Source organism: Hippopotamus amphibius, chromosome 12 (genome assembly GCF_030028045.1).
Source record: "Hippopotamus amphibius kiboko isolate mHipAmp2 chromosome 12, mHipAmp2.hap2, whole genome shotgun sequence".
In the NCBI taxonomy this organism is placed as follows: Eukaryota; Metazoa; Chordata; class Mammalia; order Artiodactyla; family Hippopotamidae; genus Hippopotamus; species Hippopotamus amphibius.
In genome coordinates this window covers 80,621,310-80,642,420 of record NC_080197.1, presented here as the reverse complement: position 1 = coordinate 80,642,420, position 21,111 = coordinate 80,621,310, and the positions used below count along the sequence as shown (strand labels likewise).

The window sequence follows — 21,111 nt, the reverse complement described above, 5'->3', positions numbered from 1 at the left end:
GAGAGCAAAGCAACAGTAGTCCACAGGTGGAAATCTCCAGACCCCAGAGGACACACAGAAAGTTCATGGAACAAAGGGAGGAGCCAGGAATCAGGGCCGACCCCTCACCTGCTTGTGATGACCCATCAGATCATCTCTGAGCATCACAGGGATCAAGTGAAAACAAAATGAGATACTAGGTGTGAAATGTTTTGAAAAATATTTAGAAAGACAGTGTAATAAAACTGTAAAGTATCATCTCATAACTCCTTCAGGAAAGTCAGACCAGAAGCTAGAAGCTTTCAGATTTAATTCACCCTTTAAAATATGTCTCTGATTTACCAACCTAGCTGAATAAAAAGTGAAAAACAGAATTTATAAAATGGGTAAGTTTTTTTTTTCCTTTTTTTCCTACATTATACCAAACATATTGCAACTGATTTTTTTTTTTCACTGAATTGGTTATTTGTTTGACAGAACTGATTGAATCAGCTGGCTTTATAAAAAGAGCCTGAGCATCTGTCCAACTTTCCCAGGCATGGCCAAAATAGCAGGTGTGCTGGGCACCTTCCTCCCATCCTGAGTCTGGGGCAGACATCACTAATCAATCCCTGCACTCTTCACCCTGAGCTTAGGCTGCCGCTTAGAATCCTTTCCACACGCAGCACTTCAGGCCCCCTGACAAGTCCCAGATCTGCACGGGACCAGAAACCATTTGTCATCTTAGGTACGTCCTTCACCTGATTTAAACTGAAGCCACAGGCTCACTGATTTTAATCTTACTGATTCCTCCTGAACCTGTTTGCTGAGGCCTGGAATTCCTGGAAAAAAGACAAAGTCTTTCATCTCCGAATTAGACAAAAGGCTGAACATCCAAGTACATCAGAGAGGACACAGAATGACTTAAATCTGTACAAAAATGTAAATAGATGATTCCAGCCTGGAGAAGGTCTTAACTGCATGTCCCCACCCTCTTGAGGCTCTCGGCCTCCGGGGACAGCAGCAGTCACCCAAGCCACCCTACGGCTGCCAGGAAGAGTGTGGACCATGCTGCACAGCTCTGTGTGTCGGAGCCCCTGCCTGAGCACAGAGGAGGGCAGCCCTGCATCCCTGAGGGTGATGTGGACAGTCCCACAGCACAGCAGGGGCTCAGGAGGGGAAGATGAAGATGACAAGCAGAGATGAGCCCCAGTGACACAGATAGGGCTACTCAGCCCCACAAAGTCGCCATTCACACCCGCTTACCCCCCTCCCCAGAGCCGTTCCATGCCCAGCCTGTGTCTCACATGGTCTTTGACGGTCAGCTCTGTAAAGGCCGAGCAAAACCTCCAGAGTCTGGATGATCCACACACTTCTCATGCAAATGAGCTGCCACACTGCACCACGCAGCCACCACTGAGGAGGCCAGAGGCAGTGCAGCCAGAAGCCCCACTGTGAGCGCTGAGGGGGGCGGGTGTCCATCTGTTTCACTCATCACTGCATCCTCACTGCGTCTCTGGTATCCAGTGGACACTTAATGCACAGCTGTCAAAATTGGCTCTGCTTGCATATACCTGCTGCCAAGTGGCCACCAGGGCACCCGCTCACAGGAAGCACTCACTAAACACTGGCAGGTGGATGGATGGATGGATGGATGGATGGATGGCTGATATTCTGTTCCCCAAGTGAAGACAGAACAATGAGCCACCCTGGCACACCTGGTCTGTACCCGATGGAGCACCAGTCCCAGGAAAGCTTCGACCCACGTCTCCCTGTATCCAGGGCTGCACACACCAAGGGATGCTGTGTGCTTCCCACCTGCAGATTTCTCCAGGACACTGGGGCAACTGTGCAGACAGGGCAGCAATGCAAAGCTGCCTGCAGCCCCAACTGCTAATCAAACATGGTGGCCCCTGCTGGGCTGAGTGGATGATGTGTTGGTGGCTGGATTCAAGCCCCAGCAGAAAGAGGTTGACATAAGAGGTCTGGCAGAGGCCACGTCGCCCACATCAGGGACCCCATGGGGACATTCCACGAACCCACTGAGGTGCCCTAAGAAAAAGTCGGCACTGGGACAGCTGCCATAGCAGAGAGCATCACAGCAGCCGCCAGCAGGCAGACCAGGGAGAAAGCTGTGAGCCCTGTTTCCTCTGAGTCCCTCTCCTCTGCCCCAATCCTAGAAGCCCAGCAGTGAGGATGTCAGGGAGGGGAGGACCAGAGGAAGGGAAAAAATAGGTCACGACCCTCTTCTCCATACAAATCTGAAAGCCATAGGTAAGGCCTGAAGTAGCCCACAGGTTTTTGAATGTCTTTTGTGGCCTAAGTATTGAAATGAGACTGTTCTAATAACAAAGCTAAGAGGGGCTGCAATGATGGGGAAGAACAGGAAACAGCGGTCGGCAGAACAGGTCTGCCCGCAGCAGTGCTGGACAGCAAAATGCTTACTGTTTGTATGAGTCACTCCATCCTATACACACGGCCCCTGACTCTACTGAGATTCTGGGTGTGAGAATTGTTTCTCATGGCAAATTAAAGACCCAGTATGGCCTGGGCCCTCCAAGTCAAGGAGGAAATACTAAAAACTGTTTCTAGACCGGTGAAACCACCAAGATTACTCACTGGAGGCAAATGTAAAACTGCACTGTAGCATCACCTCCACAATTCAGGTTGCTTAGAACCCCACAGGAGAAAAATTCACAAAGGAGATGGGCTCCCACTCAAAATTTATATGCCATGGAAGGAAGTGGTCCACCATCAGTGAAAGTCAGCAGATACAAGAAACAGGATAGCCACTCCGCAAGGACTGAAATCAATAAAACAATCTGAAATAGACTATAAATATTACATATATGTTTCAAATGATTAACAGTCAAAAACATGGAACAGAAATCACAAAGGAACAAAATATGTTATTAAAAAACCAAAGGTTTGAAAAAGAACAAAATTCAACTTTAAGAAATAAAATAGTCATTAAAAATGAAAATATATCTAAAAGTAAAACAGCAGATTAGATACAAATGAAAAAAACAAAACAAAATTGGTGACTTGGAAGATAGAGCTGAAGAAATTACCTAGAGTGTAGCAAAGTAAGATAATGAAATATAGGATATGAAAGAGCATCTAAGAGAAAGAGTAAAATGAGAAAGATCAATATACATGTTTTAATAGCAGAGTTCCAGAAGAATAAAATAGAAAGGCTAGGGGAGAAGCAATAGTTGAAAATGACTGAGAATTTTCCAGAACTGGTAATGATACAAATTCTTAGGTTGAAGTATCTCATCAAGTCATGAGCAAGATTTTCTTTAATTAATCTATTAACACAATATTGTGAAACTACATAAGACTAAAGACAAAGGGAGTATCTCTTGAAAATCAGAATCATGATTTGGACTAACAGCAGACTTCTCATCAGCAACAATAGAGTCCAGAGGACAATGGAAGATCTTCTATTTGCCAAAAGAAGACAACAGCTCGCACAGAATTATGTACCTGACAAGACCATCACTCATGAGTGAGGGGGAGAGAGAGAGAGAGAAAAGGGTAGGGAGAGAGGAAGGAAAGAAGGAAGGGAAAGAGGGCGGGAGGGAGGGAAGAAGGAAGGCAGGAAGGCAGGAAAGCAGGAAGGCAGGAAGGGATGGAGGAAGAAAAAAAAAAAAGGAAAGACAGCTTCAAACAAAGACTGAGGAAGTTTACCACTATAGACCACAGCCCCCAAAACTACAAAACACATGCTTCAGTGTTAAGGAAAGAAACCCAGAAGGAAGGAAAAGAATGTAAGATGCAATAAGGCTTCTTCACCAAGACTTTCCTGGAAGCAGGTGTGTCTTCTTAGTCACATCTACTGTGCAGGGTGTAAAGCACCCCAATTCAAGCCCCCCTCAATCATTTCATACACAAAGCTAAAGAAACCCAGGACACCCTCATGCCTTTAAAACCCATAGCCTCTTTTCTTCGCTACTATTTTCGAAACCATGGAGCAGGGTTGTTCCACACTCTTCCTGTCCCTCCCCCAAGACATTCTTTCTTAGAAAAAACTTAGCTCAGAGATACTATGCATTTGAGCCTACACTACCGTTTCCCCATGCAGCTGACAGTACGCACAGGACCACAATCACAAAGTTTTCTCCTGCTGTTTTCCACTTAATCCCTTTGCAATATTTAAGTCATAGTCATTTATAAATGGAGTTAAAAGAATAAACAGATTCTCAATGGATACAGATCCCCAGACACAGGGAGGGAGAGTGATTCAACAAAATGCCAAAGCAAGAGGCAGGGGTATCTCTACAAGCGGGTCTCCTGACACCCAGACACGCCTGCAGCCTGAGACAGCCCACACGTGCCCACACCACACGCAGATCCTTGCCAAGGAACTTGTAAGCTTGGTCCCCGAGTGCTCAAGGAACCTTGCCCTAAGCGTCTCTGGTTGAGAGTTTCTGTTCGTTTACTTCTGGGCCTGTAAACACACGTTGATGACCTTCATTGCCATTTCACCCTCTGCCTTTCAAACAGACCACGACCTAATTGTAACCCTTGGAAAGCACTGACCTGTGCCCCTCCATGGCCAAGCAGGGGTGAACAAGACTTCACCCTGTGATGTCTGTGGGCGTCTCCCTCTCCAGGACTCCAGACCCATTCCGTCGCTTCACCCAACTCAAGAGCATTTTTGTTCTGGTCACTTTCTCTTGGAGATGTTCTCTCCTCCTCCACTCTACCAAAGTCAAGCCAAACTCCAAAGGTCCAGGCCTGGGACCCGTCATCTGGACAGTGACACGGCTGGCACCAGGGAGCCCTGTGCATTGCACTCAGGGCTCCTTCTGCAGCCGACACTCTGCCCCAGTTTCCCTGCAATGGGAAAGGCGAACCAGAGCGTTCTGCAGCCCAGACCTAGCAAGAGCTCGGGCTGGGGTCAGTGCTGCCCTCAAGATTCACCAGAATAAGGCCACACTCTGCAGTTAGGTATCCAGATGAGGCCACACGGGGTGACAGGGCGCCAGGCCCCAGAGGGCAGTCATGGCACACTGCTTCTGGGCAGACAGACAGAGCTGGGCCATTTTCTCCACCAAAAAAGGCAGCAAAAATGATTTCCAGGTAAAGGCCTCTCCCTCCCCAGGTATCCCACCCTGTGGTCAGGTCCATCTCAAGCAGAGGAGATGGAGGGTGGATGCAGGAGCTGGAGAACAGAGGCAGGACTGGGACTGTCTGTGCATTTCACCTGCTGGGCCGTGTGGAGGACTCGGGGGAAGTTCAGGGGCCCAGGCTCCCCAGCTCTGAAGCCACTGCCCCCGTCCCTCCCTCCGTTGCCTCTGGGAAAGGCCCTCCAGTCCACCCGCGCTGCCCTCACAACCAGAGTCACTGCACGTGTGACAGCCTGGGGCAGAGTCCAGGGGCTCCTCCTGGCATCACCTCCTCCTGGACCAAGAGTAAACTCGATGCCGCCAGGAGGGGACATCCCCAAGGCACTCAGAGAGTCACTGTCCTTTCCTTAAACATGCAGGATATTTGTCTTGATTACAGGGAAATCCAAGCATTGCAAAGCTCAAATTGGGTCTGACCTGAGAGACTCCAGTGATTCGTAACATTTCTGTTGTAGGGTTATGAGGGAGACAAGGATAAAGAAAAACATATATCACAATGCTCTGTTCTCAGAAACGTGATATTCTGATATAATTATAAGGATACAAAATCACAGGGCTTAACACTTCAGGAAGCCTAGCCAGTTCTCCAGAGAGCCCACATCCCAGGCTGGGAAGCTTGACTGGTGCAGGTGGGGGTGGGCGGATGGGGTGGGAACACTGGAGGCAGGTCTCTCCTCCCTGAGACCCCTAATATCTCTCCTTTCAGCCTCATACCCACCCCCAACACCACTCTACAGCTCCTCATCCTCTGCTCGCCTGCTCAGGTCTGTTTCTGAGGACAGAATTGTACCTCCTCAGCTGGGGGTAATCCTTCCACTCCTGTCCTGACCCCAAGCCTACTGCCCGCCCCCCCATCCATTTCAATCTCTCCTGTGCCAACACATCCATCTCCTCTTTTTTCAATCACAGTCAAAATTCCTGGAAGAGTGGCCCTTGTGTCACCCCCACGGCCCACCACCCACTCTCAGAATGGCACAGTCTGACGGCATAGCAGTCACTCCAAGCCCACTCTCAAGGTCCCTGAGAACCAGGTCATCCAATCCAGCTGGGCTGCCCTCAGTTCCCATCTCCCCTCCCCACCACCACATCTGATGCTGACAGCAATGGTCTCTCTCTGCCCTCCATGACTCCGCAGGAGCAAGGCTCTCCTCCACCTCCCTGGCCCCTTTGGCTCTGTCTCCTCCGTTTTACCCGCTTCCTGACCATTAAACACATGGGCTCCATCCTCAGCCTGACATCATCCCCTTCTCTCTGTGCTCCCTACCTAATAATTTCACCAATTTCCACAGCTTCAAATATCACCTTTAAATGAATTCTAATCCTGCATGTATGCTGGGTATCCTCCATTAGCCCTTTCTACCTTGATAGACCCACTCACCCATACAGCCCCTCCCACCTAGATAGCCCCGCCCACCTAGATAACCCTCCCCATGTCAAGAGAGAGGGCTTCCTTGCCCTCCAGCCTTTGTACAGGAAACCCCTTCTTCCCTCTCTCACCTGGACCGTGGCAACAGCCTGGGAACTCTCCGTCCACCTGTGATCTTAGACCCCCACTTCACCCTCTACCCTGCCGCCTGACTAGGCTTCTGGAAGAGCAGCTCTGGTCCAACCATCCCCTCACTCAAGCACTCCAGATGGCCTTGCACTGCCTACCGAATGGGATGCAAACTCCAGCCTGCTGCGGGGCCCTCCACACGTTCCCTTTCCCCGCAGTTCCAGCCTTCTCTCCACTTCTCCCCAAACACGGCCTGTGCTCTAAGCAAACTCATCTCCCCACTCCTGTAAAATCCAGTGCATGAGCCTGTGACCACCATATTTTCTGTTGGAAACTTGCACCCTCCTCCCTACCCTGTTTCTGCCCACCCTTCAAGGCTCAGCCCTGTCACCCCTGCCACATGTGCTTTCTCTATCTACTCCATCTGACTGCACCCCTCCTTCTTGAAGCCCGTAAGTCTTTCATCTTTATCCCCTTGTAACATCAAGCGTGTTCTGCCCATTATTACAGCTGTGGGTGTCTGGGCCTCCTAGCTCCTACTAGACTACACATTCCCCAAAGGAAGGGATCACTGAGGGGCCGTCACCCTGAAGGTCTCCTCGGATCCAGAGATCCTGTGAGCGGACGGCCTTACACAGAGCAGTTGCCCAAATCATGGTGAGAATGACTGACCACCCCAATTCTGGGAGGGGAAAAGCAACTTAGGATTGTTTTCACCAAAACTGGCGTGAGAGTCCCCATTTTCAGGGCATTTCACAGTCAATTTATCCGGAGAAAAGGCTCCTCATCTCCTGGTCTTTCAGACAGCTGGGCACAGGTCAAAATTTTGCCTTTTAAATAATTGAAAAACAGAGGCACAGGATCTTATCCACTGCGGACCTAATATGACATCTGAGTCACTGTAATCCCCTCAGATGTGCAGCTCGGATCCCCAGGATGTCTTGGGCAGCCAGACACGGTGACAGAGGCTTTGACCTTGGAGAAATACTGTGCAACATTTCAGCTCTGGACAGCGGCCAAGACACACCTGTGCACAGGACCAAGGAGGGGAAGGCAGAGCTCACAAGGGGGGAATTTACTAAGAGTTGGACTAAACTAAGTGTATTGTCCTGCAAAGGGCCTGACCTGCATTCCATCTTAGCACGCTCAACTCTGCAAATCTGAGAAAGAACATACACACTTACGCCCTGACTGAACCACCCAATCAGGGAGCGGGACATGGGGTGAAAGCAGCTTGACAGCAGCTCAGGGCAGGAGGTCTGAGCCTGGGTCAGGACACAGAGCCCTGACGGACGACACAGTCAGGCTACAGGAGGAGCCTGGACCAGGAGACAGGGATTCCAGCTATTCTGGCCCAGAAAGCTGCCTAACTTTAATAGGGTTCCCGTAGGAGTAAATGGGAGAACATATATGAGCCCACATAGGTAAATGTAAGAAGTCTACCATAAAATATTCTCTCAAAAAAAAAAAAATGATTCTTTTTTTCTTTCCCTTCCCTAACCAGGCAAGTTGTTCAAACTCTCCAAGCCCAGGGTTCCTTATCTGAGAAAATAGAAATAATAAAACTTGTCTCATTACTTCAATGGTTTGTTTTTTTTAAAGAACACCTGATATAGTAGATGTGAGGAGGATGTAAAAGGTATTTTAGAACAATCAGAAAGTAAAGTGAGGGACTTCCCTGGTGGCGCAGTGGTTAAGAATCTGCCAGCCAATGCAGGGGACACGGGTTCAATCCCTGGTCCAGGAAGACCCCACATGCCACTGAGCAACTAAGCCCATGCACCATAACTACTGAGCCCATGTGCCACAAATACTGAAGCCCATGTGCCTAGAGCTTGTGCTCCACAACAAGAGGAGCCACTGCAATGAGAAGCCCGTGCACCGCAACGAAGAGTAGCCTCCACTCGCCACCAACTAGAGAAAGCCTGCACGCAGCAACGAAGACCCAGCACAGCCAAAATAAATAAATAAGTAAAATAAATCTTAAAAAAGAAAAGTAAAGTGATGTTATTACCTTCAGGCAAAACAATTATGGAGGAAATTGCCATCCACAGATTGAAAGGGTTTCCTGAGTCACTAACTGGCCATCCATCCCTGCACGGGGCCACCAGGTGTTACTGTCACCTTCCTCTCCTCCCTCTTCTCCTGACTGTCTCCCCAAGTGCTCCTTTTTCCTTGCACATCTTACTCTCCCTTGCCTAGACCGCAGCTGTGTGAGGAGCAGGTGACAGCCCTGGGCACAGCTTTCCCCAAAGGCTGCCCCCAGTCTGGAGACAGAGGCCCTTCGCCTGCCACCACCCGGCCACGCTGCCCCTCCACCAGCGCAGACACGGGGCAACGGAGGGGACTTGGCCTGGCCACGTGGCAGCCCTCCTCTCCCAGGGTCCTCTCGGTTCCCAGGCATGGGCACTCCTGGACCACAGACAGGCAGGCGGGGACAGAAAGACAGACCAAATAGCTCTGTCTTGCCAAATATGCGTTTCCTGCCGTTATAAATCCCAGTCAGCAGGAAGGTGAGCACTGAACTGGAGGTGGCTTCATTATTTTTGGAAAGGAGGCAGCATCAGTCACTCCTCGTCGAATGGCAGCTGCTGCGCTGTTGAACACCTAATTATAGTAAAAATTCTGATACCTGTCCTGGGAGCCCAGGGAACACACTAGACCCTCATGACTGCCACAGTGGAATTTTCCTAACACGATATCCTCGTCTACACAGGATTCTGACATGGAGGAGCCACACGGGGAAACGGGCTCGTCTAACTAAAAAGCCATAATTCAGACCCAGCAATTCCCCTCCTAGGTCTATACCCTCCAGAATTGAAAGCAAGTATCAAGTACTCAAACAGATACTTGTACACTGATGTTCACAGCAGAATCACTCACAGTAGCCAAAACGCGGAACCAGCCCAAGTGTCCACCAACTGACCAAGTGTCCATCAGCTGACAGATGGATAAGTAAAACGTGGCTGGTTCACACAGTGGAATATTATTCAACCGTGAAAAGGAATGAAGTTTTGACACCCAAGATACAACATGAATGAGCCTTGAAAACATTACACAAAGTGAAATAAGCCAGACACAAAAGGACAAGTATTGTGTGATTTGACTTACATGAAATATCTAGATTGGGCAAATTCATAGAGGAAGAAAGTAGATTAGATGTTACCAGAGGCTGTGGGGAGGGAGGAATGGGGAGTTATGACTTAGAGATTACAGAGTTTCTGTTTGGAGTGAGGAAAGAGTTTTGGAAATAGCCTGGTGACGGTTGTACAACACTGTGAATATAATTCACGCCACTGAATCGCATACTTAAGAATGGTTACAATGGAAAATTCTGTTACATATATTTTATAATAAAAAAAATTTTAAAGGTCATAATTCACATCGTCAGCTATCAGCAGATGTGACTTACAGACTTTGCTGAGATAGTTAAAAGAAACAAATCCTAAAATCACTGTTCATGTAACTCAAAGCAAGTGCTTGAGCTCACCCCCAAATGACACCTGGGTCCCTAACTAACCTCACATGCTTCCTTTGAACTGCATCCTTTATCACGTGGGTTATTTATCAGGTGGCAGGGGATGTGCCCCCCACAGTGAGAGGATACAGGTGAGCCCCAATGACCAGATTAATGTCACTCTCAATAATGCACAAACATCCACAGTCACATATGGCTACAAGGGCTGGAGGGGGGATGGGAAATGACTGCCAATGGGTGCAGGGTTTCTCTTTGGGGTGATGAAAATGTGCACAAATTAGATACTGGTGACGGCTGCACAATCCTGTAAAAATACTAAAAATCACTGAACTGTACACTTTAAAGGTGTATGGAACGTATCTTTTATGGTAAGTGAATTATACCTCCACTAAGATGTTCTTTAAAAATCAATAAGTGAAAATAAAAATTAAAAAAAAAAAATCAATAAGTGCAGGAACAGTTCCTCAGAGCTATCTGGGATGCTGTCTCCCGGGTTACAGTCCTCATTTTGCCCCAAATAAACTCAACTCGCAACTCCAAAAAAAAAAAAAAATCAATAAGTGCATAACACATGCAGTCAGGGAACCCAGCCTACAAGGATGGGCCCGGAACTCATCAGAACCTCACTGGAGAATGGAGGGCCTACTTCCAGGAGGGAATTACCGGGGAGACGTTCCAAGAATATGGTGAAGCAAGGCCCCACCATGAAGCGGTCATCTCAACACCAAGGCTGGACAGATGGAGGTCCCCACTGGGATCAGAGGACCAAGCTGAGTCCAGGCAGAAGCGTCAGGAACAAACGCACAGCTAGAGGAGGGGGCGGGAGGGAAGGCGTGTGAAGTGACCACAGAGCAGAACAAGTGTTCAGCTATTTGTGCACTGCAGTGACCAGCGGAAGCCGGAGCTTTCACAGAGCAAGTCCAAGCCAGGTTCCGCGAGGCTGGCTCAAGGTCATTTTTCCTTGGCCCCATATGGAGGAAAAAGAGAGAAAGTATATGCTTGGAAACTCCAACAGACCTGAATTCCCAGTTCCAGCGGCGTCTGGATGATCTTGGCCACGTTACTCAAGACCACTGGACCTTTTCCTCATCTGGAAAATGTCATTAATACCCACCCACAGGATAGGCGTAAGGACACAACGGTACTAAGTGTGTCGCTGGATGTGCTGGCCTCCGGTACGTGGCAGCTACTGCTTCTGCCTAATCGACAAATTCAAAACGATGGAGGCTACACTGCAATACGGATTATTTTCAAAATAAAAATAAAAACATGAATGGCCCCATAGATCACAGGCCCAGAGGCTTGGAAAGGGGTGGCGAAGGGAGCAAGGCGCAAATTGAAATGCACGTTTCCCAGCACGCTTTTTGATGACGAGATTATTTTTGCTTTGGGAAACTAAAGGCTAGTCTGTCACTTAAGATGTGAAATTAAAGCCCTTTCCTATTGTGGTAAGTGTCTCAGGATGCCATATGGGACTGCTCCTCCCTTTACCTACAAACCACCAGCACTTTTGCTATATGTTTTTAAAAATGAATTTATTTTCCAAAACCAAGGTTTACATTTGAAGCAAAGTTTTATTTGCCAGGCAGCCTGTCCTCCTGTACTGAGGAGTGATGTTTAGGGTTGGGGAGTTCACGTGGGAAGGTGAGGGCAGGTTGAATGCCCTGGCTGTGTCCCTCCTGCTCTCAGTGGCCCTATTTTCAGATGTTTGAACCAGCAGAGGACGTCTGGCCAGTTCAGAAGGCAGAATCTTCTGGGTCTCAGGCTGCAGGTGGGGACCATGTGCGGTGGCCGTGAGGAAGCCCAGGCTCCCAGCATCCTGACCCTCCAGCTGGTCCCACAGTCCTCGGATCCCTCTGGCTCAGGCTAGCTGACACTTGTCAAGAAAACTGAAATATCAGGCCTCTCCGGACTGGTCTTTCCCTTCTCCCTGGATTACTCGGTATCAGCCAGACTGCCTGACTCTGTTTCTCTTTGTTTCACGTTTCCATCCTTGAAATTGTGAATAATGTCAACACCATTCAGCAGCACCTACAAAGTTGTTTGAATGCTTCGGAAGTTTCGTGGCACTGCTTTCTTACACACCAGTGTCCTGCGATTTGCTAAGAAGAGCTGCCACCGCGCAGTAATGTGCACTCACCCTCCCATTCGGAGCCTCACGGCTGCCCTGCAAAGCCAACTGGCTAAGGATTACTGTCTCCGTCCTCCAGATGAAAAACAGGAGACCTGATTCCTCCAAAACTCTCAGACAAAGACATCAGGTCAAAGAATGTGACCCAAGTCATTCTTCTAAGTGTAGCCTTATTTATTTCTCTTTCTTTTTTTCCTTTACTTTTGCTAACTAACATCTTTGAAAGGTTTTATCCCAACATGGCTTATTCTGGAAGGAGAAAAATATACAAATGACTGAACATGACACAACAGTTACAAAGTAAATAGAGCTTAATTGAGTAATCAAGTCAACATTTCTCAACATTTCTGCCCACAGGCAATACGGGGAGGAATATTCATTTAGTGTCTGGATTTTGGCTTGCTTCTCTAAAGGGCAGGAGACAAGATTATTTTATTTTCCTTTCAGCTAGGTTCTAGCGGGCAGCACCACATGCAGCCCAGTGTATTAAAAGAAACCCCTGTTGGCAAATGGGCAGCTTGAATATTTCATGAAATTATGGCAACACTGTGTTCTGAAATGGTGGCTTCCTCCAGGGATCTGAGAGGCCACATCTCAGAGAGTGAGTCGGGCTCCTGCCTTGTCTTAAAGCTGGAGACCAGGTCAGCCCTAGAGGCATTCCAGTCTCTAGGGGCATCAGGTCAGGCACCAAAGGCTTGGGGATGGTGGGAAAGTCCGAGGCAGGTTCCAGATGATTCCCTCCCAGTGCCAAATTTACACCTCTCCTTACCTAAACGTCTCCCGGGAAAAGGAAGGGTCCTAGGGGACCGGCCTAGACAAGGGAGCAGGGGAGATTTTGTTCTCCCACCCTGATAGACTCAGGGGCAGCCTGGCCTCTGGCAGCAGCAGCCTGACCACCCTGGGCTTTCTACCTGTTCTACCTCCAGTTCACCTGCGTGTCCACCCTGCCCTGTGGTTTCTACACACAGCAAAGCTGCCCAGTCCACAAATAGCCCCCAACCCCTCGCCAAGGAAGCCCAACAGCCCAGTATGGCCACTCCCTGGGGGACCAAATTAAGCCACAGCTGGGGCAGAAAGGAAGTGAGCAAATAAAAAGGCTTGGAGGCATGTCCATTCACAGACAGAACAGTGATCTGAGTTTTGTAAGAGTTTCTTGTGGACATGCATGAACTTTTACTCTGTGATCTAAGAAACGCTTAAACCTTTCAAATGAGAGATACCCCCAACTCTGTTTCCAAATCTAACACCTCAGGAAGGGCTTTAGCCAGAACAAAAGTGGGGTCGGGAGAGGGAGGCTGGGGAGAGGGTAAGAGGTTAATTAGGCAAAGTCTAACCAGAAACACTGAGCGATGCTCTGAGAGCAACAACATGCACCACGTATGGTGAAGAGATGGCAGGGGGATGGAGAACCAGGGCCGGTTCCAGCCCCGACCCTCCTGGGTGACCCTGCAGGAGCCTGTTTTCTCAACCTGAAACAGAGTTTGCTCCCAAGGTTCCTTTTGCCCGTAAAACCTTCTGATCCTAGAAAGTAAATTCCTGAAGACACATGCATTTATTCTAGGTCTGCCTGACAACCCTGCAGAGAACATGAGCATGGAAGCGCCCCCTCCCTCCCCCCACACACACCCACAACACGGCCCATCACCTGAGGACCACCGTGAAGGGCCGTGTGGCGGATGCATGGCTGGGGCCTGGGGGGGCAGGACCGTGGGGTTCCAGGTTCTAGCCAGTTAGCCCCCCCACCTCTGTTCAAAGCCCAATCCCCTGGCTCTCCGGGGATGTGCGGGCCTATTTTCAACCTCCGGTTGCCTCCTGAGATGCAGGCCCAAACTGCCCTCCTCTACCCTGTGAATCCCCACTTAATGCAGTTCCACAGTAGCAGCTGTGCATCCCACTCTCCCCCAGACACCCCAGGGAGCTGGGCCTCTTCCCACGGCCCCTGAGGCCCCCTCTCAGCTCTGCCTCCCGGGTCCCCACCCCATGCCGCCCACGGTGAGGAGGCAGCGAGGCCCCAGCATCCCCAGGTCAAGGCCTGGCCTTGAGCAACGGGCACCCCATCTGGGACCCAAGCCGCACACACAGGAGTCACGCCAGCCCCCACTGTGCTTCCCCCCTCTGTGGATCTGGGGGAGTCCCTGTTCCCCGGCTCTGAAACAGCACGGAAGGCCCTCCATTCTCCCAGGGGGATCCTGTCACTTTTACTTGTTTTGTACAGTGTCTAACCTTGAGGTTCATGTAAACAGGTGTTTACTAAATTATTTTAATCATGACAGCCGTGGCTGGGAGTGTTGTTCATTATCAGAACATTTAGCACTTATGTCACTAAATATTAGCACCTGATATTCTGCAAAACAATTCCCCGTGCCTTTTTTTTTTTTTTGAAGGTATAATTATGTTTATGTGACCATTTGAGGTAAATAAATTTTATGACTCTAAAGTCATTGTACAATTCTTTTTTCTTATTAACCATTTTTAAAAAATTAAAGTATGGTTAATTTACAATGTTGTGTTAGTTTCAGGTGTACAGCAAAATGATTTCATTATACGTATGTATATATAAGGTATATATTCTTTTTCATATTCTTTTCCATTATAAGTTACTAAGGTATTGAGTATAGCGTCCTGTGTTGTTGTTATCTATTTTATATATAGTAGTGTGTATACATCAATCCCAGACCCCTGATTTATTCCTCCTTGCCCAGTCTTCTGCTCTCCTCTGCACAGCCCACCATCAACTTAGGCAACAGTGGGGACAGAACCTAGAAACAGACTCAATCAGCGCGATCATCTCACTAATGAGTCTTGTTGCTAAGTCTCCAAGTGTTTCCCAAACAATCCATCATCTTTCCTTAGTCCACACTGGAAAATAAAGTTATCTTCCGATTTCAAATGCAGAGCACGGATTCCAAAGTCCCAGTGAAGACCAGTGGGGATGCCTGGCTGACCAGTCACCACTGAGTGACAAACAGCCAGACCCCAGCAGGAGGGTCCCCGGGACAGGAGGAGGGTGCTCCAGCCCCTCCCTCACATTCTCAGCTCGGTGGCCAGGGCTCTCGGACCCCAGGAACTTGCCACAACGACCAAGAAAGCTGACCGAAGAAAGGGATAGAAAAGAAAACACCGGGAGCTGGAACCCATCACTGAAAATTAGAACAACTCTCCGTTACTTCCTCACCTAGGTCTCGGGAGCTTTGCTGCCATTACCCAGCAGGACACCAGCCAGACTCATAAACAGAAATCAGCTGTGAAGTGTACCCAGTTGTTTGTGTGTTCTTCCCCTAATAAAGTTAGGAAAATGCCTTCTTGCCTTTGAGCTGACAAGCTCTGCAACCTAGGCTTTCCAGCTCCCACACTCCAAGTTGGGCTCAGGCTGGGCCTGGAACCTCCCGGCCCCTGTGGTTACCAAGCTCTGGTGAGAAAATTAATACAGGGAGGACATTAATACAGGGAGAATATTAATATAGGTTCTGCTAGGTGGGATGCTGCCTGGGCTAGAGGTCACCGCAAGGCTGGGTGAGAGGGTGATGGGGTGAGAGAAATCCAAAGCGGGTTCATTACTGGAGAAAGGGTGGGAGGTCGGCGAGGGTGGGTCGTGCCACATGTCCCCGGGGTGTGCGCGGCGGGGCACTCTGGTCTTCAGGGGGCCTCCTTCCTGAGGCAGGCACGCAGATGAGGCACAACAGCAACATGTGCCCTCCAGAGCCTCGGCCCCTGGCCCAGCCCAGCCGATGCCCCTCCTGACTTTCAAGCCCTGGGGCGCCACCTCCTGGAAGAGGCAGAAAGCACACCCCTTCTGGTCTGGGGGCTGCACTCAACCCCCACCCTCCCCGCCCCAAGTGTCAAAGCCTGTGCTAGGAGGTGGAGACGCAAAGATCAGCAGGGCCTCACACCCCCCTCAGGATGCCCCTGGGTCTCCTTTCACATCTGTCTCACACCCAGAAGAACCCACCTCGGGCAGTTTTAAGTCACAGAGAAAACCGAAGGAAGAGTCCCAAGTCATCCCTGAGACTCAGGGGCCAACGGCTCACCATCTACTGCACCTGTAGTATCTGCCTGTAGGGAACCATTCACCCACCATGAGGCACCGACGTGCAACGGCCTCAGGGCTGCACCACCAGCAGTCCTGTCTGCCACGACTCCGGGTCCCCAAAGGGCATTGGGCTCTTGTGTAATCTATTTAAAATAGCTTTTCCTTATTCAGTGCGTATGTGTGTGTTTGTGTGTGTTTGTGTGCATGCGTACGCGCGCCCGTGTGCACATTTAAATACTTCTGTCATGTGCTCCATGGAAGTAATGAATAGTTGATTCCTGTAATATACTCTATTGTAGAGTACTCTGATACACTGGAAAGCATCTGAGCAGTACTAGGAATGATGTTTGGAACCTCCAGAGCCCCTTTTCTCCAGGTTCCTCCACATAGAATCCAAGAAAAAGAAGCTAATGCCATGCTTTCTTCAACCTGCACAAGCTGAGGTGCAGGCAACAGTGCTCTCTGACCACAGACCATGATTATTATTACTTTATTACAATGATTACCATTCTGCTGCATCGCTAAGTAGTGCTTTGAAAAGAAAAGCACAATGTGTCTTCCACTCCCAGAACACGTTTCCCCCTCTGCCTTGTCTCCAGCAGATAAGGGACATTCTGATGTTTTATTTGTTAAATGGTTGACTATTAAGAAACTCATTTGCTAGCTGGAGCCTGCAATGGAAAATCAGCCCAGAAAAGTGGGAGGCTGGCGTGGGACCAGAGCAGATGGGGAGCTGGAGGTGAGGGGAGGCCCACGAGGCCCTCCTAGCCTGAGCCTGGGGTTGGGGGCCAGACCTCGGGGAACCTGTAGGCTGTTCCAACCTGCTGACTCCCATCTCCACACCCTGACTCCCAACACACACACACACACACACACACACACACACACACACACACCACCGCTGCTAAACTGGGGCGAAAGGGCCTTGCATTGAGTGAGTCGAGTCTGTTGGGAAGAGGAGGCTATAACCCACTGTCCCCCCAGCAACTTTGCCAGTCCTCCACTCAGGCCTCCACTCAGCTGTCACCACCCGACATAATCATTTGCTCCTCTTCCCTCTCTGCTTCTGAAACCCTAACCCCGGGTACGTTTCATCGCCTGTTAGTTAGGAAGCACAGCAACCCCTTCCTGGCAGACATTCCTGCTCCTCCAGGTCTGCACCCCCACCTCCGTCACCCTCCTCCCCTCCCGCCCCAGGAAGACCCCAGCAACGCCAATAACCAGGAGACAGGGGTCCTGGTGCTCTTACACCTGAGAACCTCATCCAGGAAAGGAGGCAAAACTGCTCCGTGAATTATATAATCACTGCGGCTTCAAGGGAGAGGACTGGGATCCAGGTTGCCATAGTGTTTGTGGCGTGTGGCTGGGAAGGCAGTGCGCCCAGCACGCTCCCGGCTGCCGGCCCCTCCATCTTCCCCACAGATCTCTCAGGGCCGGCTCCTACTTTGAATGTCTGCTCCCTGTAGACAGGCAGGGAGGGGGTGCTAGGGGAAAAAGGGGCAAAAGGAAGGAAGGAAAGGGCCGAAAAGGGTCTGTTCTTCATGGAGAGGGGGCCTCGTGAACCAGTGAGGATTATCACCACGTGAATAATAATTACGACCACAGGCCACTGCCACTGTCAGTGACAGTGAGGACGTGGCCTGGACTGAGCTGGGAGCCCTGAGGGGAGAAACCCATTCCCACTCTTCACAAACATCACCCTTTCTTTTGTGTCTCTCCTGGCCTCCCTCCGAATCCATCCAGGCTCCATCAGGAGGGGAACGGAACAGGTGAGGGGTGGGGCACAGGGTAGAGAAATCTGGAGACAGAGCTGCCCTTGTGACCCCAAAATCCTGGCTCACCCTAGAACCCACGACCCTTGATACAATCCTTTCCACCAAAAGAGGCCAAAATCCCCCCACTGCCACCCAAGCTGGAGACCAGTTTCAGGTTAGACAGAGACCAGGGAAGCTGCCTGGCGGCCTCTGGCTCTAAAAGGTAGGGGCTCTGCCTGCTAATAGCGGGGCTGGGAGCCAATGCAGGAAGGAGGCTGGAAAGAAGAGGCGTGGAGACAACCCCTCCACCAGGCTGTCCCCTGAGGAGCACCCGATGTGCCCAGTAAGTAGCAGAACCAACAGCGACAGGTTTTGAGAAGGAAGAGATTGTAAGGAAGAGTGTAAACAGGGAGGCTTGGGAAACTGGGAGAGATGAGGCAGATCCTGCACCCAGAGGCAGAGGAAGCCACGGGGGAGGCAGAGCCGGAGCTGGAGGCGGCCACACTCCAGCAAGACTGTCCTCTCCGCTCCATCAAAACCTTAATTGCTGTGCAGTGCCAAAAAAATAATAACCTGTTAATATGGGCGGGGGGGGGGGGGGGTGGGGGGGGATTGAGGGAGAAAGTTTCCAGGAAGTGGGGAGTTGCCTGAAAGCCTTTCCGCCTCTCAGGGGGAGCTGCTGACACTTGATGCCAAGGATGGAGATGCTGGGAAAACACTGGGCGACAGTGTGCAGCCGCGTGAGCTCGGCACACCCTTTTATTATTGCCTTAAAACATGAACAAGCAGAGCCCACACACCGCCCGAATTCTAACCGCTGACATCCTCAGGTGCTAGCCCACATGTGGGTGCAAATAAGAACACACGGGGCGTGGGCGCGCGGGGGTCAGTGGCCCCAGAGAGGTGGGTGGGTGTAGGTGAGGCAGAGAAGAGGGACATAGGGAGAGAGAGAGATGGGGGGGGAGGTTCACAAGGAGAGGGGGAGAAGGGGAGAGCGGAAGGGAGAGGCGCCGAGACTCGCAGCCGCCTCTCTGCCCCCACCCGCCGCCTGGAGCGTGCTGCCCTGGCGGGGGCGCGGGCCCGGGGCGCCGGGCAGCTGGCGGGGGCGCCGGCCGGCCTGGTGCGGGGCGCGCGCGCGCGCTCCCAGCCGCGCCCGGGCAAGGCGAGGACCCCTTGCCCGCGGGGCCGGGGCGTCGCCGGCCCGGCCGTCGGGCTCTCCCGGCGAGCGCGAGCCAGCGAGGCCGGAGCAGACACTTGGGAACTTTTCCCCTCGCCCGGAATTTCTCCGGACGCGCGGCTCGGGGGCCGCGGGCGCGGGCGGGGGAGGGGCGGGGATTTTCCGCTCGGGCCCCGTGCGGTGTGGCCCGGGTCCCGCCGGCCCCCGGCCGCTCGGGGAGAAGGACGCACGCCGGGGACCGGCCGGGGCCGCGGGGCGCGCGGGCGAGGCCGGCGGACGCGGCGGCGGGGTCCAGTCTTACCTTGGTGGTTTTCCTCCGGAATGTACATCCTCGTGTTTTCATTGACCATGGACCAAGAATTGTTTGAAAAGAAGCAGCAGCCACAAAGAGGAAGAAATGTCAAACGCCCCGAGCGGGTCTGCACTAATCCCTCCTCCGAGGCCGGCGGCTTTCGTGCAAAATTCGAGGAAGCCGTGGATCTGCAGTCGCTCTTCTTCCCTTCTGATGATTACCTGATTCCCATTATTGCATCAAACACCAAAAACTGATCCTTTCCACTACTGCCTCCTTCAGTGAAATTGTAATGCATCCTCAGCACATCCGGGCCCCTTCCAAGAATTCAGCGCCGCACCTCTGGCGGCCGCAGCATTTGAAAAAATAAATAGGGAGGCAGAGCGAGAGGAGGAGGAAGGGGAGAGGGGAGCGCGGACCCCAGGGCGGGAGGGGCCCGCCGGCCGCCGTCTCCGCCCGCTCTCGGCGCGTCCTCCCCGGCCCGGCTCCGCTTTTTCTGCCTGAAGGTCCGGCGAGTCCCGAGGGCGAGGAGGCAGGAAGGCGCCGCCGCTCCGGGCCGCGCCGCGCGCCGCTCTGGCAGGCGCTGTTTCTGCAGAGGCGGCGAGAGGGAGCCGCGGGCAAGAGCGCGGAACGCGGCGCTCACCCCGCGGCCCGCCGCCCCGCCCGCCCGCCCGCCCGGCGCGCCCCAGGCGGACGCGCTGAACGCTTCCAGATGTGGCGGCGACGCGCGGGGCCGGGCGCACGGCGCTGGGCGCACAGCGCGGGGCGCGCGGCACCGACTCGACCCCGGCCTGAGCCCCCGCTCGCCCCGCCGCCCGCGCCTCGGCCCGCATGCGGCCCGGACACACCCCTCGCGCCACGCCCCGGCCCCCGCGTCCAGCGCGGCCCCAACGGCGGCGGCTAGGCCTCCAGCGCGCAATTCCTGGAGAGGCTGCCATGTGCCCACCTAAAGTCTCTGCAGATCGGGCCACTGAGCAAAACAGCAAAAGGAGCCGTGATGCCACGACTCTGATCGATTACGACCAGGGCGGTTGCACGAGTGGCGTGGAGAGGCGAGGATGGGGAGAGACAGGGCAGAGAGAGAGGGCCCGAGAGGCGGAGCCTCTTGGCAAGGCAGCGGTGCCCAGATGTCTGAGCAGATTAATAGACCCGGGCTTTCTTAATTCCTCCGAGGCAGCCGAGCATGTGTGCTTCTAGGATATCCTTACCTTCTCCTCTTAATTATTTCTGCCACTCCGGCGGGAATCTATTGAGCGCCTCTCCTTCCCAGAGCAGCGAACCTTTCTCCCCATCACGCAGGCAGTCACAGAAGGTCCATGGCACCCCCTGCAGGCCCGGTTTCCTGAGAGCCGGGCTGCCTGAGCCCTGTCAGGGGCGCCTACAGCTCCCTCTTGGTTAAACGCCCCCCTTCCTACCTTCAGACCCCCGCTCTCCATCAGCAGTCCTCCCCGGGAGAGCTCATCCAGCTCCCGTCTCCATGGTGCTTTGTGTCTCCAGCCCAGGCCTCTCTTCCTGAACGCCAGGCTACACAGCCAACTCAGTCTCCACTCGGAGTCAGACGGACATCTCAAACCCACAGATCCAGACGCCGAATTCCTTATTCTCTGGGCAAAACCTGCTCCTCAACAGCCTCCTATCTCAGTTGATGGGGCCGAAAACCT

General features: G+C 52.0%; 1 protein-coding gene across 2 annotated transcripts in view; it reads right to left on the bottom strand.

Annotated features, from left to right (window-relative positions):
* CACNA1C (calcium voltage-gated channel subunit alpha1 C) overlaps positions 1-20,004 on the bottom strand; it is a 475,916-nt gene extending 455,912 nt beyond the window's left edge. For both annotated transcript variants that reach the window (XM_057703176.1, XM_057703175.1), the window contains exon 1: positions 19,460-20,004. In XM_057703176.1, the coding sequence (XP_057559159.1) occupies positions 19,460-19,508 (49 nt within the window). In that variant the 5' untranslated portion in view covers positions 19,509-20,004. The remainder of the gene's footprint in view (positions 1-19,459) is intronic.
* Positions 20,005-21,111: the final 1,107 nt, after the last annotated feature.